Source organism: Chlorocebus sabaeus, chromosome 6 (genome assembly GCF_047675955.1).
Source record: "Chlorocebus sabaeus isolate Y175 chromosome 6, mChlSab1.0.hap1, whole genome shotgun sequence".
Classification (NCBI taxonomy): Eukaryota; Metazoa; Chordata; class Mammalia; order Primates; family Cercopithecidae; genus Chlorocebus; species Chlorocebus sabaeus.
The window spans coordinates 57,995,004-58,008,571 of NC_132909.1; the positions used below are offsets into that span (position 1 = coordinate 57,995,004).

A 13,568-nucleotide genomic window follows, 5' to 3' on the forward strand; every position below is an offset into this window, starting at 1 on the left:
GCTCACTGCAAGCTCCGCCTCCCGGGTTTACGCCATTCTCCTGCTTCAGCCTCCCGAGTAGCTGGGACTACAGGCGCCCGCCACCGCGCCACCGCGCCACTGCGCCCGGCTAGTTTTTTGTATTTTTTTAGTGGAGACGGGGTTTCACCATGTTTGCCAGGATGATCTCGATCTCCTGACCTCGTGTTCCGCCCGTCTCGGCCTCCCAAAGTGCTGGGATTACAGGCTTGAGCCACCGCGCCCCGACCTTCTGGGACTTCTTCAGCTGCCGATGTTGTCTGTCCGGGTCTCAGTTTCCCCAACCAGCCGGTGAGATTGGGCTGAGCAGGACGGGGCAGGATGGCTTATTGATGGTGCCCCTGGTTCACTGGGGTCTTTTTTTTTTATTCTTTTTTTTTTTTTTTTTTTTTTTTGAGACAGAGTCTCACTCTGTTACCCAGGCAATGGCACAATCTTAGCTCACTGCAACCTCCACCTCCCAGGTTCCTGCGATTGTGCAATGGTGCGATCTTGGCTCACGGCAACCTCCACCTCCCGGTTCAAGCGATTCTCCTGCCTCAGTATCCTGAGTAGCTGGGATTACAGGCATGCACCATCACACCTGGCTAATTTTTGTATTTTTAGTAGAGACAGGGTTTCTCCATGTTGGCCAGGCTGGTCTCGAACTCCCGACCTCAGGTGATCCGCCTGCCTCAGCCTCCCAAAGTGCTGGGATTACAGGCGTGAGTCACTATGCCCGGCCTCATTATTTTCTTCTTTTTCTTTTTTTGAGATGGAGTCTCGCTCTGTCGCCCAGGCTGGCGTGCCGTGGTGTAATCTCAGCTTCCTGCAACCTCTGCATCCCGGGTTCAAGCGATTCTCCTGCCTCAGCCTCCCGAGTAGCTGGAGCTATAGGTGTGCGCCAACACGCCCAGCTAAGTTTTGTATTTTTAGTGGAGACTGGGTTTCACAACATTGACCAGGCTGGTCTCAAACTCCTGACCTTGTGATCCACCTGCCTCGGCCTCCCAAAGTGCTGGGATTACAAGTGTGAGCCACCGTGCCCGGCCCCGGGTGATTATTTTATTTGTGGAATCCACATATGAAGCTGCACCTCTCAGAGTTTGTGATGCACATGGATCCCTGCAGGATCTTGATCAGGTGCAGGCGTGGGTGAGCGGGCCTGGGCCCGGGATTCTGCATTTGTGACGGTGGTGGCCATGCTGCTGTTCCAAGACCCACACTCCGAGCAGCCTGAGTGTGATGGGGGAGGAGAGGAGGGCATAACGTGGGGAGGGCAGAGACGTCTGGGTTCCAGGAAGGTGTAGGGGGAGCCTGTCTTAGATGACCGGAAGTGAGGACGTGAGTTGTGTGTGTATCTTTGGGAAGGGTGCTCCTGGCAGAGGGCACAGCCTGGGCAAAGGTCCTAGGGCAGGACCATGCCTGGCCTGTTGGAGGAACAGCAAGGAGGCCCGTGTGGCTAGAGTCAAGTGAGGAGTGGGAGACAGCGAGGAGGAGAGGGTAGACAGGGGATGGGGCAGGTCATACAGCGCCTGTGGGCTGCAGGGAAGACTCCAGCTTTGACCCTGAGGCAGGTGGGAGCCATGGAGGGGTAACGGCAGAGGAGGGACGGGACCTGACTCATGTGCTCAGAGGCGTCCTCTGGTGGCTGCTTCTGGAAGGACAGTCTGGGGACCAGGGCAAGAGGGGATTGGGCTGGGCTGGGCCAGGCAGGCGAGGATGTGAGTGGCCACGGTGTGGACGGGAAGCGGTGAGTTCTGCATAAACTCGAAGGCAGAGGCCGCAGGAGTGGCTAATGCTGGCCGTGAGGCTGGTGGAGTGGGGTGTAGCGGGGAAGTCGAGATGAGCTCCAGGTGCGGCCTAAGCCATCGGCTGAGACGGAGGACGCAGGAGAAGTGGGGCCGAGGAGGAGGGACATCGACCATCCGTTGACCCCGATTGGATCGGTAGCGTCAGCGCCACTCCAGCGAGAACCCCGTTAGGGTTTTTGTTTTATTTGTTTGTCTTCGAACTCACAGCCGGATCCTAAACTTTACACCGAAGCCTCAGGGGCCAAGAACAGCCCAGACACGCTGGCCTGGAGGAGAGAAGGTGGGGTGAGAGCTCCCCCAGGAAATTCAGGCCCATGACGGGGCGGCAACAGCTGGGGCCACGTGGTTCTGGGGTCGCGCCCAGCATGGCTCAGAGTGGGACTTCACGAGTCCCATGGGTGGAGCGGCTGAGGGGCAGCTGTACCGTGAATCCGGAGCTGGGGGAGGCCCGGCTAGAGTCAGGACTGTGGGTGTCATCAGGTATAGACGGGGTTTAGAGCCCCAGGAGCGGACAGGGCCGCCCAAGCGGGGCGTGAGTGGAGGGAAAAGAGAGACGGAGAGGTGGCGGTCGAGGAGGGTGCAGGGCGGGACAAAGTTGGGAGTGAGGCTGGCGAGTGTGGGGCACGGGGGGCCGCCAGAGGACAGAGCTCCTAGGAAGAGGAGCTGAACTAGGGGGTCCCCGAGGACATTTCCATCCCCGAGCCTCAGTTTCCACATCTGCACAGTGGGCTCGTGTCTGCAGAGCTGGAGGGACAGCCGGGGGTCTCCGGGAGGGAACTGTTGCTTTGTGGCCCCTCTCCCGCAACAACGCGCCCCTACAGCGTACATGCAAGTCCCCAGGGTTGCAGGCAGGAGTCCCCCAACCCCTGGGGCACGCAGACATGTGGGTGCACGGGTGCCCCGGAGAACCCTGCACACCATCGGCAGCCCCGTGGCTCCCTGTGACCAGGTGTCCGGCAGCCGCAGCGCGGCAGGTGGTGGGGCCGCTTCCGGGCAGGCAGGCGCCGAGCGGCTGCTGGCAGAGGCTCCTCGAGTTTCATGGAGAGCAGCAGATGGCCTTGGGGGTAGCGGGAGGTGCACAGGCCTCGGGTAACCCCAGACTGAGGGGGTAAACTGAGGCCAGGTAGATGGGGTTCGTTGTGAAGTGGCCTGGACTCCCCGCAATGAATATTTGGGGTTCCGTTGTGTGTTATTATCAAAATAAGTAAAATTGAGCAGGATCTAATGTGGGCTTTGTGATCGCTGACTTTGGGCAAGTGACTTTACCTTTCTATGCTTCAGTTTCTGTCTGTATAAGGGGCCTATTAAGAGAACTTACCAGGCTGGGCGCGGTGGGTCACGCCTGTAATCCCAGCACTGGAGAGGAGGCTGAGGAGGGTGGATCACTTGAGGCCAAGAGTTCGAAACCAGCCTAGGCAACATGGTGAAACCCCGTCTCTACTAAAAAGACAAAAATAAGCTGGGTGTGGTGGTGCATACCTGCAATCCCAGCTACTCAGGAGGCTGAGGCAGGAGAATTGCTTGAACCCGGGAAGCCGAGGTTGCAGTGAGCGGAGATCGCACCACTGTACTCCAGCATGGGCGACAGAGCGAGACTCTGTCTCCAAAAAAAGAAAAAAAGCACTCACCCCTTGGAGGTGATGTGAAGATTAAATGAGTTAAGTACTTAAGACAGTGCCTGGCACCTAGCAAGTGCTTTGTGTTTGCTAGGTGGTTTTTTGTTGTTGTTACTTTTTTTTTTGAGACAGGGTCTCACTTGGTCACCCATACTGGAGTACAGTGGCCCAATCATAGCTCATTGCATTCTTGAACTCCTGGGCTCGAGTGATCCTCCTGCTTCAGCCTCGAAAGTAGCTAGGACTAACAGGCATGTGCCACCACGCCTGGTTAATTTTTTATTTTCTGTAGAAATTGTGGGAGGGTGTCTCACTATGTTGCCCAGACTGGTCTCAAACTCATGAGCTCAAGCAATCCTCTTGCTTTGGCCTCCCAAAGTGTTTTACAAAATTAATACAAAAATTAACTGGGTGTGGCAGCGCGCACCTGTAATCCTAGCTTCTTGGGAGGCTGAGACACGAGAATTGCTCGAACCTGGGAGGTGGAGGTTGCAGTGAGCTGATAGTGAGCCACTGCACCCCAGCCTGGGACACAGAGTGAGACTGTCCTCAGCCCTCTCCCACCGCCACCAAAAAAAAAAAAAAAAAAAAAAAAAAAGCCAGGCATGGTGGTGCACACCTATGGTCCCAGCTATTCGAGAGGCTGAGGCAGGAGGATCGCTTGAGTCTGGGAGCTCAAGGCTGCAGTAGGTGGTGATTGTGCCACTGTACTCCAGCCTGGGCGACAGGGCCAGACCCTGTCTCTTGAAACAATGTTTAAAGAAATAGTTTCTAGAGTTATATATTATTCTGATAAAACACATGAGGCCAGGCGCGGTGCCTCACACCTGTAATCCAAGCACTTTGGGAGGCCGAGGCGGGCGGATCACGAGGTCAGGAGATCGAGACCATCCTGGCTAACACAGTGAAACCCCATCTCTACTAAAAACTACAAAAAACTAGCCGGGCATGGTGGTGGCAGTAGCCTGTAGTCCCAGCTACTTGGGAGGCTGAGGCAGGAGAATGGCGTGAACCCGGGAGGCGGAGCTTGCAGCAAGCCGAGATCGCGCCACTGCACTCCAGCCTGGGCAACAGAGCGAGACTCCGTCTCAAAAAAAAAAAAACACACAAGATGAAAGACACACCATGTCACACCTATTAGAATGGCTTCTGTCAAAAAACTGGAAGGTTGCTGGGCTTGGTGGCTCACACCTGTAATCCTCGCACTTTGGGAGGCCAACGCGGGTGGATCACCTGAGGTCAGGAGTTCAACACCAGCCTGGACAACATGGTGAAACCCCGTCTGTACTAAAAATACAAAAATCAGCTGGGTGTGGTGGCACGTGCCTGTGGTCTCAGGTAATGGGGAGGCTGAGGCGGGAGGATCGCTTGAACCCGGGAGGCAGAGATTGCGGTGAACCAAGACCATGCCACTGCACTCCAGCCTGGGTGACAGACCGAGACTCCATCTCAAAAAAATAATAAGAATGAAGGAGGCTGGGCATGGTGGCTCATGCCTGTAATCCCAGCACTTTGGGAGGCCGAGGTGGGTGGATTGCCTGAGGTCAGGAGTTCCAGACCAGCCTGACCAACATGGTGAATACTAAAAATGTATATACTAAATGTGTATACTAAAAATGCAAAAAAAAAAAAAAAAAAAAATTAGCCAGGCATAGTGGTATGCACCTGGAGTCCCAGCTGCCTGGGCGGCTGAGAAAGGAGAATCGCTTGAACCCGAGAGGTAGGGGTTGCAGTGAGCTGAGATCGTGCCACTGCACTCCGGCCTGGGAGACAGAGCAATGCTCTGTCTCAAAAAAAAAAAAAAAGGGAAGGAAACCCTGACACAGGTCACAGTGTGGATGCATTTTGAGGCAATCACGCTCAGTGAGAGAAGCCAGACACGAAAGGACAAACACTGTGTGATTCCACTCCTAGGAAGTCCCTAGAGTCATCAGGTACACTGAGACAGTAGTAGCATGGGAGGTGCCGGGGGCTGGGGAGGGGGTGAGGAGTGAGTGTTTTATGGGGACAGAATTTCAGTTTGGGAAGCTGAGAAAGTTCTGGAGATGGTGGTGGTGATGGTTGCACAATTATGTGGATGTTCTTAATGCCAGTGAACTGTGTGTACTTAAAAACGGTTAAGGGGCCGGGCGCGGTGGCTCAAGCCTGTAATCCCAGCACTTTGGGAGGCCGAGACGGGCGGATCACGAGGTCAGGAGATCGAGACCATCCTGGCGAACACGGTGAAACCCCGTCTCTACTAAAAATACAAAAAACTAGCCGGGCGAGGTGGCGGGCGCCTGTAGTCCCAGCTACTCCGGAGGCTGAGGCAGGAGAATGACGTAAACCCAGGAGGCGGAGCTTGCAGTGAGCTGAGATCCGGCCACTGCACTCCAGCCTGGGCGACAGAGCCAGACTCTGTCTCAAAAAAAAAAAAAAAACGGTTAAGGGCGGCCGGGTGCAGTGGCTCACAACTGTAATCCCAGCACTTTGGGAGGCCGAGGTGGGTGGATCACCTGAGGTCAGGAGTTCAAGACCAGCCTGGCCAATATGGCAAAACGCCGTCTCTACTAAAAATACAAAAATTAGCCGGGCATGATGGCGGTCGCTTGTGATCCCAGTTACTCAGGAGGCTGAGGCAGGAGAATTGCTTGAACCCAGGAAGCCGAGGTTGCAGTGAGCCGAGATCGCGCCATTGCACTCCAGCCTGGGTGACAGAGCAAGACTCTGTCTCAAAAAAAAAAAAAAAAAAAAAAAGGAGCACTCACCCCTTGGGGGTGTTATGAAGATTAAATGAGTTAATTTAAGTACTTATGATCGTGCCTGGCACCTACCAAGTGCTCTGTGTCTGCTAGTTTTTTTGTTGTTGTTTTTATTTTATTTTATTTTATTTTATTTTATTTTATTTTATTTTATTATTTTGAGACAGGATCTCACTTGGTCGCCCAGACTGGAGTACAGTAGCCCAATCATAGCTCATTGCGTTCTTGAACTCCTGGGCTCAAGCGATCCTCCTGCTTCAGCCTTGCTAGTAGCTGGGACTACAGGCATGTGCCACCACGCCTGGTTAATCTTTTTATTTTCTGTAGAGATTGTGGGGGGTTGTCTTGCTATATTGCCCAGGCTGGTCTCAAACTCGTGAGCTCCAGCGATCCTCTTGCCTTGGCCTCCCAAAGTTTTACAAAATTAATACAAAAATTAACTGGGCGTGGCAGTGTGCACCTGTAATTCCAGGTTCTTAGGAGGCTGAGACATGAGAATCGCTTGAACCTGGGAGGTAGAGGTTGCAGTGAGCCGAGATCATGCCCCTGCACCCCAGCCTGGGCAACAGAGCGAGACTCTGTCCACCTCCCCTCGCACCCCCCTCCCTCAAAAAAAAGCCAGGCATGGTGGTGCACACCTATGGTCCCAGCTCCTTGGGAGGTTGAGGCAGGAGGATCGCTTGAGCCCGGAAGTTCAAGGCTGTCATGAGTGGTGATTGTGCTACTGTACTCCAGCCTGGGTGACAGAGCCAGACCCTGTCTCTTAAAACAATGTTTAAAGAAACAGTTTCTATAATTAAATATTATCTGATAAAACACAAGATGAAAGGCACACTATGTCACACCCATTAGGATGGCTACTGTCAGAAAACCAGAAGGTGGCCCAGATGTGGTGACTCACACCTGTAATCCTAGCACTTTGGGAGGACAAGGCGGGTGGATCACCTGAGATCAGGAGTTCGACACCAGCCTGGCCAACATGGTGAAACCCCGTCTGTACTAAAAATACAAAAATTAGCTGGGCGTGGTGGCACGTGCCTGTGGTCTCAGGTACTCAGGAGGCTGAGGCAGGAGGATCGCTTGAACCCGGGAGGTGGGGGTTGCAGTGAGCCGAGATCGTGCCACTGCACTCCGGCCTGGGAGACAGAGCAATGCTCTGTCTCAAAAAAAAAAAAAAAAAAAGGAAGGAAACCCTGACACAGGTCACAGTGTGGATGCATTTTGAGGCAATCACACTCAGTGAGAGAAGCCAGACACGAAAGGACAAACACTGTGTGATTCCACTTCTAGGAAGTCCCTAGAGTCATCAGGTTCACAGAGACAGTGGCATGGGAGGTGCCGGGGGCTGGGGAGGGGGTGAGGAGTGAGTGTTTTATGGGGACAGAATTTCAGTTTGGGAAGCTGAGAAAGTTCTGGAGATGGTGGTGGTGATGGTTGCACAATTATGTGGATGTTCTTAATGCCAGTGAACTGTGTGTACTTAAAAACGGTTAAGGGCGGCCGGGTGCAGTGGCTCACAACTGTAATCCCAGCACTTTGGGAGGCCGAGGTGGGCGGATCACCTGAGGTCAGGAGTTCAAGAGCAGCCTGGCCAATATGGCAAAACGCCGTCTCTACTAAAAATACAAAAATTACCCGGGCATAGTGGCGGGCGCTTGTGATCCCAGCTACTCGGGCGGTTGAGGCGTGAGAATCACTTGAACTCGGGAGGCAGAGGCTACAGTGAGCCAAGATGGCACCACTGCACTCCAGCCTGGGCGACACAGCAATACTCTGTCTCAAATAATAATAATAATAATTAAATGAAAATGGTTAAGAGGACAACTTTTATGTTATATGTTATTTTAGCCATTTTTAAAAATTTTTTTATTTTTAAATTTTATTTATTTATTTATTTATTTTTATTTATTTATTTTTGAGACGGAGTCTCGCTCTGTCGCCCAGGCTGGAGTGCAGTGGCTGGATCTTGGCTCACTGCAAGCCCCGCCTCCCGGGTTCACGCCATTCTCCTGCCTCAGCCTCCTGAGTAGCTGGGACTACAGGCGTCCGCCACCACGCCCGGCTAGTTTTTTGTATTTTTTTTTAGTAGAGACGGGGTTTCACCGTGTTAGCCAGGATGGTCTCGATCTCCTGACCTCGTGATCCACCCGCCTCGGCCTCCCAAAGTGCTGGGACTACAGGCGTGAGCCACCGCGCCCAGCCGCCATTTTTTTTTAAAGGCACAGGGCAGACATGGCTCTTCAGTAGGTTCTGGGGTAGGGGCTAGAAGAGCCTGTGACATGAGGGGAGGGGAGGCCAAAGGGGAGTCTGAGGTCAGGGGCCTTGAAACCCAGGGAGAGGCTGGGGCCTGGACTCAGGGGTCCCTGGGAGCCACAGGAGGCTGTAGAGTAGGGGAGGAGCCAGGGAAGGAAACTCTGAAGGAAACAGGGCCGTGCCCTGAACACACGTGGAATCCGGGTGTTCACTGAGTCACAAATCCTGGAAGCTCAGGGTCGTGGAGAGGAAGCCCTGCCGCTCTATGCAAGGTCTTCCTGTTTTTGGAGGAGGCAGGCACTCCAGGGCCGATCGTCTCGAATCACCTTCACCTCTGGGGGCTCAGAATCCCTGAGCCACAAAGCTGGGGCAGGGCTGGGGGATACCCCTGCTGCTCAGACAGGGAAATGGGCACGGAGCTTGCCCAGTACTTCCCAGAAGGACAAGGCTGCTGAGCTTCTCATTCGGGGCTCCGGGACCTGGACTGTACCCCTTTCTGGTAGGGGGTGCCCTGAACTGAGACCTTCAGGCATGGAGGGCGGGGGCTCAGAGGTTGAATCTGCTTCCATGTCATTACCTGGGTGGGAGAGGGCCTCCACTCCACACACCTAGAAGTTTCTGCAAAATTACCTTGAATGGGAGTGAGAAGCAGGCCCCCTTGAGAGGTAGTGAGGCGCCTGTCATGGAAGTATGCAAGCGGAGGACGAAAAGGCTGGACTTGAGAAGGAGGTCAGACCTCCAGGGTCACAGAGGCCCTTGGCATGGGGATTAGTCTGTGACTCTGTAGTTATGTAGTACTGTCGTTTCCAGCTTGTGGCGTTTTTTGTTTGTTTGTTTGGTTGGTTGTTTGTTTGTTTTGGATGGAGTCTTGCTTTGTTGCCCAGGCTGGAATGCAATGGTGCGATCTTGGCTCACTGCAACCTCCACCTCCTGGGTTCAAGGGATTCTCCTGCCTCAGCTCCCCAGTAGCAGGGATTACAGGCATATGCTACCAAGCCAGGCTAATTTTTGTATTTTTTTTGTAGAGACGGAGTTTCGCTCTGTTAGGCAGGCTTGTCTTGAACTCCTGACCTCAGGCGATCCTCCCACCTCGGCCTCCCAAAGTGTTGGGATTACAGGCGTGAGCCACTGCACACAGCCAGCTTGTGGCTTATAAAATTCCAACTGTCTTTGACTTTTTTTTTTTTTGCCTTTGAGTTTAATATTTTTGTGTTTTAATTCGAAGGATTTTTATGCGTGTATTTTGAGATTGCATTTTTAAATGCGTGTTTTAGGATATTCGTATCTATTATAATTATTATTATTAGTTTTTAATTACTGAATGCATTTTTGTTTGAAGTCGTTTCCTGGGCTATCACGCACACGTGACCATAAAGCTGTTCTGATAATTAAATCAGTGCTGTGTATTATTATTATTATTGCCACTATTGTTATTATTAATTATTTTCCCCGGGGGCAATTTTTCTGGGATTGTGAAGGAGCGGCTGAGGCTCTCGCGCGCCCTCTTGTGGCCGCGAGCCGGACTGCAGGGCCGCTCACCTCGCCGCCCCTCACCCGCAGGCGTCACCTCCTGTCGCCTCGCCCTCGCCATGCAGACCCCGCAAGCGTCCCCTCCCCGCCCGGCCCTGCTACTTCTGCTGCTGCTACTGGGGGGCGCCCACGGCCTTTTTCCTGAGGAGCCGCCGCCGCTCAGCGTGGCCCCCAGGGACTGTGAGTCTGGGGGTGTCTTGCGGGGCGGGGGGTGGAGTCCCGTGGGAGTGTCTGGGTTCCCAGTTGGGTCTGCTGCCCCCACTGGGGGACTCAACCAGTTCAGGAGCCACCCTAGAAGGGGCATGACCTCGGGCCGCCCTCTCTTCACCCCCAGCCCTTGCTCACACCCCTCTCCACCCCCTCACTCAGACCTGAACCACTATCCCGTGTTTGTGGGCAGCGGACCCGGACGCCTCGCCCCCGCAGAAGGTACTGAAGACCTCCACATCCAGCGAGTCCTGCGAGTCAACAGGACGCTGTTCATTGGCGACAGGTATTGCTGGGGACAGCGAGGAGGCCTGTGTGACTGGAACAGAATGAGCGAAGGGGAGAGAGAGAGGAGGGGAGTGCAGGGAGGGGACGGGACAAATCGTGCAGAGCCTGTTGGGTCATTGGGAGGACTTAGGCTTTGACCCGGAGGAAGGTGGGAGCCACGGAGGGTTGTAGGTAGAGGAGGACTGGACCTGACTCAGGTGCTCACACGCACCCTCTGGTGGCTGCTTCTGGGAGGGAGCGAGAATGGAAGCCAGGGGACCAGGGTGGAGGGGACTGGGCTTTCCAGGCTGGCTATGATGAGGCTGGACCAGGTGGAAGCTGTTGTGGGGAGAAGCGAGTATGAGATTACGGGGCTTCTAGGGATGGGCATCCCAGGAAGGAGAGATTCCGGACAGATCAGATGCTTTGGAGAGAATGAGGAGGATGGAGAAGTGACCACTGGGTTTAACCACACGAAGTCACCAATGATGTTGAGCAGGGCAACTTCCTCGGCATGGGTGTGACGGGGGAGAGACTGGTGGGCGCCTGGGAGGCGCTGAGTGGGGCACCTGGCCTAAGGCCATGGGACGTGGTGTTGGGGGCAGCCCGTGGGGCGTGTCGGGCAGGAGGTGGAGGGCAGGGTATGAAGTCCTGCTGGGGCCCTTAGGAGGGGTGTGGTCGGCGCTGGAGTTGCTGGTGTCACAGACGTTGGCATGTCCCTGCGTGCCCCCGTGTGCACGCCACATTGGCAGTGGGGAGGATGGAATGGGAGGGAGTGGTGGAGCCCCCGTGTCTCACTAACTATGCCCCTCCCCCAGGGACAACCTCTACAGGGTAGAGCTGGAGCCCCCCACGTCCACGGAGCTGCGGTACCAGAGGGTGAGGAAGGGGTGCAGGTGGGAGTGGAGGGGTAGGGCCGGGGGGCGTGGCACTGCACCGGGGGGGCTGGGTGAATTCGGCCCTGCATGACGGGGTCACTTAGGGCTGCTGGGACCCGATACCCCCTCACCAGCTCTCTCTGTCTGCAGAAGCTGACCTGGAGATCGAATCCCAGTGACATAAACGTGTGTCGGATGAAGGGCAAACAGGAGGTGAGCGGGCCCACGTTCGGTCCCGGCCCCTGCGAATCAGCCCTGGCATTACCTATGCCCCGCCCCAATCAGGCCAGGCCACGCCCACTCCACCAGCCCTGGCCACGCCCCAACCCCCCCTCTCAGCCCTGGCCACGCCCAACCACCAGCCCTGGCCACATCCCCAAACAACCATGGCCACGGCCACGTCCCCACTCAATTGGTCCTAGCCCGGCCCCTAACCTAGCCACAATTAGCCATAACCACGCCCCAAATAGTTCTGGCTACGCCCACACCTCTGCCCCAGTCAGTCCTACCACCACCCCCATCCTCGTTCCTACAAGCCCAGGTCATGCTCACACCCCACCCAATCCATCAGGTCCCTATCCCGACCCCTCCCCTATCAGTCCTGCCCGCCCCACCCCGCCCCTGGCCCGCCCCAATAAGCCCAGACCACGCCCACCCCACCAACTCTGGCCATGCTCCCAACCTAGCCCCAATCAGCCATAACCATGCCCACCACGCCCCAGTTAGTTCTGGTCACGCCCATGCCCCACCCCAATTGGCCCCGACCACACCCAGGGCGGATCCTTTTCCTCCATCCCAGGTTGGGACTCTGCTGTTGCCATGGTTATGCCCATCATCTGACCATGCCCACAATCCTGACTTTGCCTGCACTGCTGATACAAAGTGTTACCCTGTCTGGGCCGCGCCATGTCCCCAGCCAGTCCTAGGTTCAGCCCCTGCCTTGACCACACCCCAAGGAGGGCTCCAGACTTGGCCACGCACACCACAGACCGGCCCTCCACCCACAAAGCTCAGGTTCTGGCCACGCCTGTGACCATGACCACGCCCACATCGCGCTCCCCACTTCCTCCTGTCCCCACCCCAGGGCGAGTGTCGAAACTTCGTAAAGGTGCTGCTCCTTCGGGACGAGTCCACGCTCTTTGTGTGCGGTTCCAACGCCTTCAACCCGGTGTGCGCCAACTATAGCGTGAGTCTTAACACTCCCTGCGCCCCAGGTCCAACCTCCAGGCCTCTGCTCGCCCGACCTCTGCTGGCCATGACTTTTCCCCAGGCCATGTCACCTCCTCCAGGAAGCCTTCCTGGATATACTCTCCCTGCCTCTTGCCCCTGAGCTCAAGAGGAGTCACTGCTGTCCAAACGAGGCCTGTACAGGGGGCCAGGGAAGCCTTAGCTACTTAGACAATGAGCCAGTTGCAGGTCTAACTAGAGATCGACTCTTAAACCCATTTACAGATCAGTAAACTGAGGCCCTGAGAGGTTAAGTGAGTGGCCAGGGTCACACAGTAATCCATGGTGGACCAGGATTCCCCCTAGAGTGGCGGGCTGTGGGAGCCAGGGGCTGCTAGGCGGGGTCAGGAGATCTGTCACTCAGCCCCCATGGTCCCTGCAGATAGACACCCTGCAGCCCGTGGGAGACAGCATCAGCGGTATGGCCCGCTGCCCTTACGACCCCAAGCACGCCAATGTTGCCCTCTTCTCTGGTAAGTACCCCCGCAACCTCCATCTGATCAGCCCCAGCCAGAGGCAAGACCTGGCGTTTTCTACTCCAGCGTCTGGGTCATTTAGAAGGCAGCTGGATGGCCACTCATCCCAGCTGTGACGTGGGCAGACTCTCAGCCCAGGTTTGGGGCTCAGCTGGGATTGAGGCTCAGCAGGGCTCGGGGCTTAGCCAGGGTCAGGGGCTCAGTTAAGGTCAGGGCTTGGCTGGAGGTGGGGCTTGGATGGGATCAGGGCTCAGCCTGGAGACAGGGGCTCCCCTAGGCTCAGGGCTCAGTCTCAGAAAATCGAGTTTCGACCCACCCAGCCCCTGGCCTCTGCGGTCTCATCTCTTGCCTGCCTTCCCCACCCACCCCATCCAGACGGGATGCTCTTCACAGCTACTGTTACCGACTTCCTAGCCATTGACGCTGTCATCTACCGCAGCCTTGGGGACAGGCCCACCCTGCGCACCGTGAAACACGACTCCAAGTGGTTCAAAGGTGAGACCAGGAAGGGCAGTGGGCCCAGACCTGGCAGGGCCCAGAACCTGACATTCATCAAATCCCC

At 55.6% G+C, this 13,568-nt stretch overlaps 1 protein-coding gene across 2 annotated transcripts in view; it reads left to right on the forward strand.

The window, feature by feature from the left end:
• The window catches only part of SEMA6B (semaphorin 6B), a 40,108-nt gene that overhangs the window by 12,416 nt on the left and 14,124 nt on the right, over nucleotides 1-13,568 (forward strand). The window contains exons 1-8 of one of the 2 annotated variants that reach the window (XM_037994614.2): nucleotides 8,518-8,920; nucleotides 9,982-10,131; nucleotides 10,321-10,444; nucleotides 11,244-11,304; nucleotides 11,454-11,516; nucleotides 12,388-12,489; nucleotides 12,913-13,003; nucleotides 13,382-13,501. In XM_037994614.2, coding sequence (XP_037850542.1) covers nucleotides 10,011-10,131; nucleotides 10,321-10,444; nucleotides 11,244-11,304; nucleotides 11,454-11,516; nucleotides 12,388-12,489; nucleotides 12,913-13,003; nucleotides 13,382-13,501 — 682 coding nt within the window. In that variant the 5' untranslated portion in view covers nucleotides 8,518-8,920; nucleotides 9,982-10,010. Of the gene's footprint in view, nucleotides 1-8,517; nucleotides 8,921-9,981; nucleotides 10,132-10,320; nucleotides 10,445-11,243; nucleotides 11,305-11,453; nucleotides 11,517-12,387; nucleotides 12,490-12,912; nucleotides 13,004-13,381; nucleotides 13,502-13,568 lie in introns of those variants that run through there. The other variant, XM_073017085.1, reaches the window with a different exon arrangement.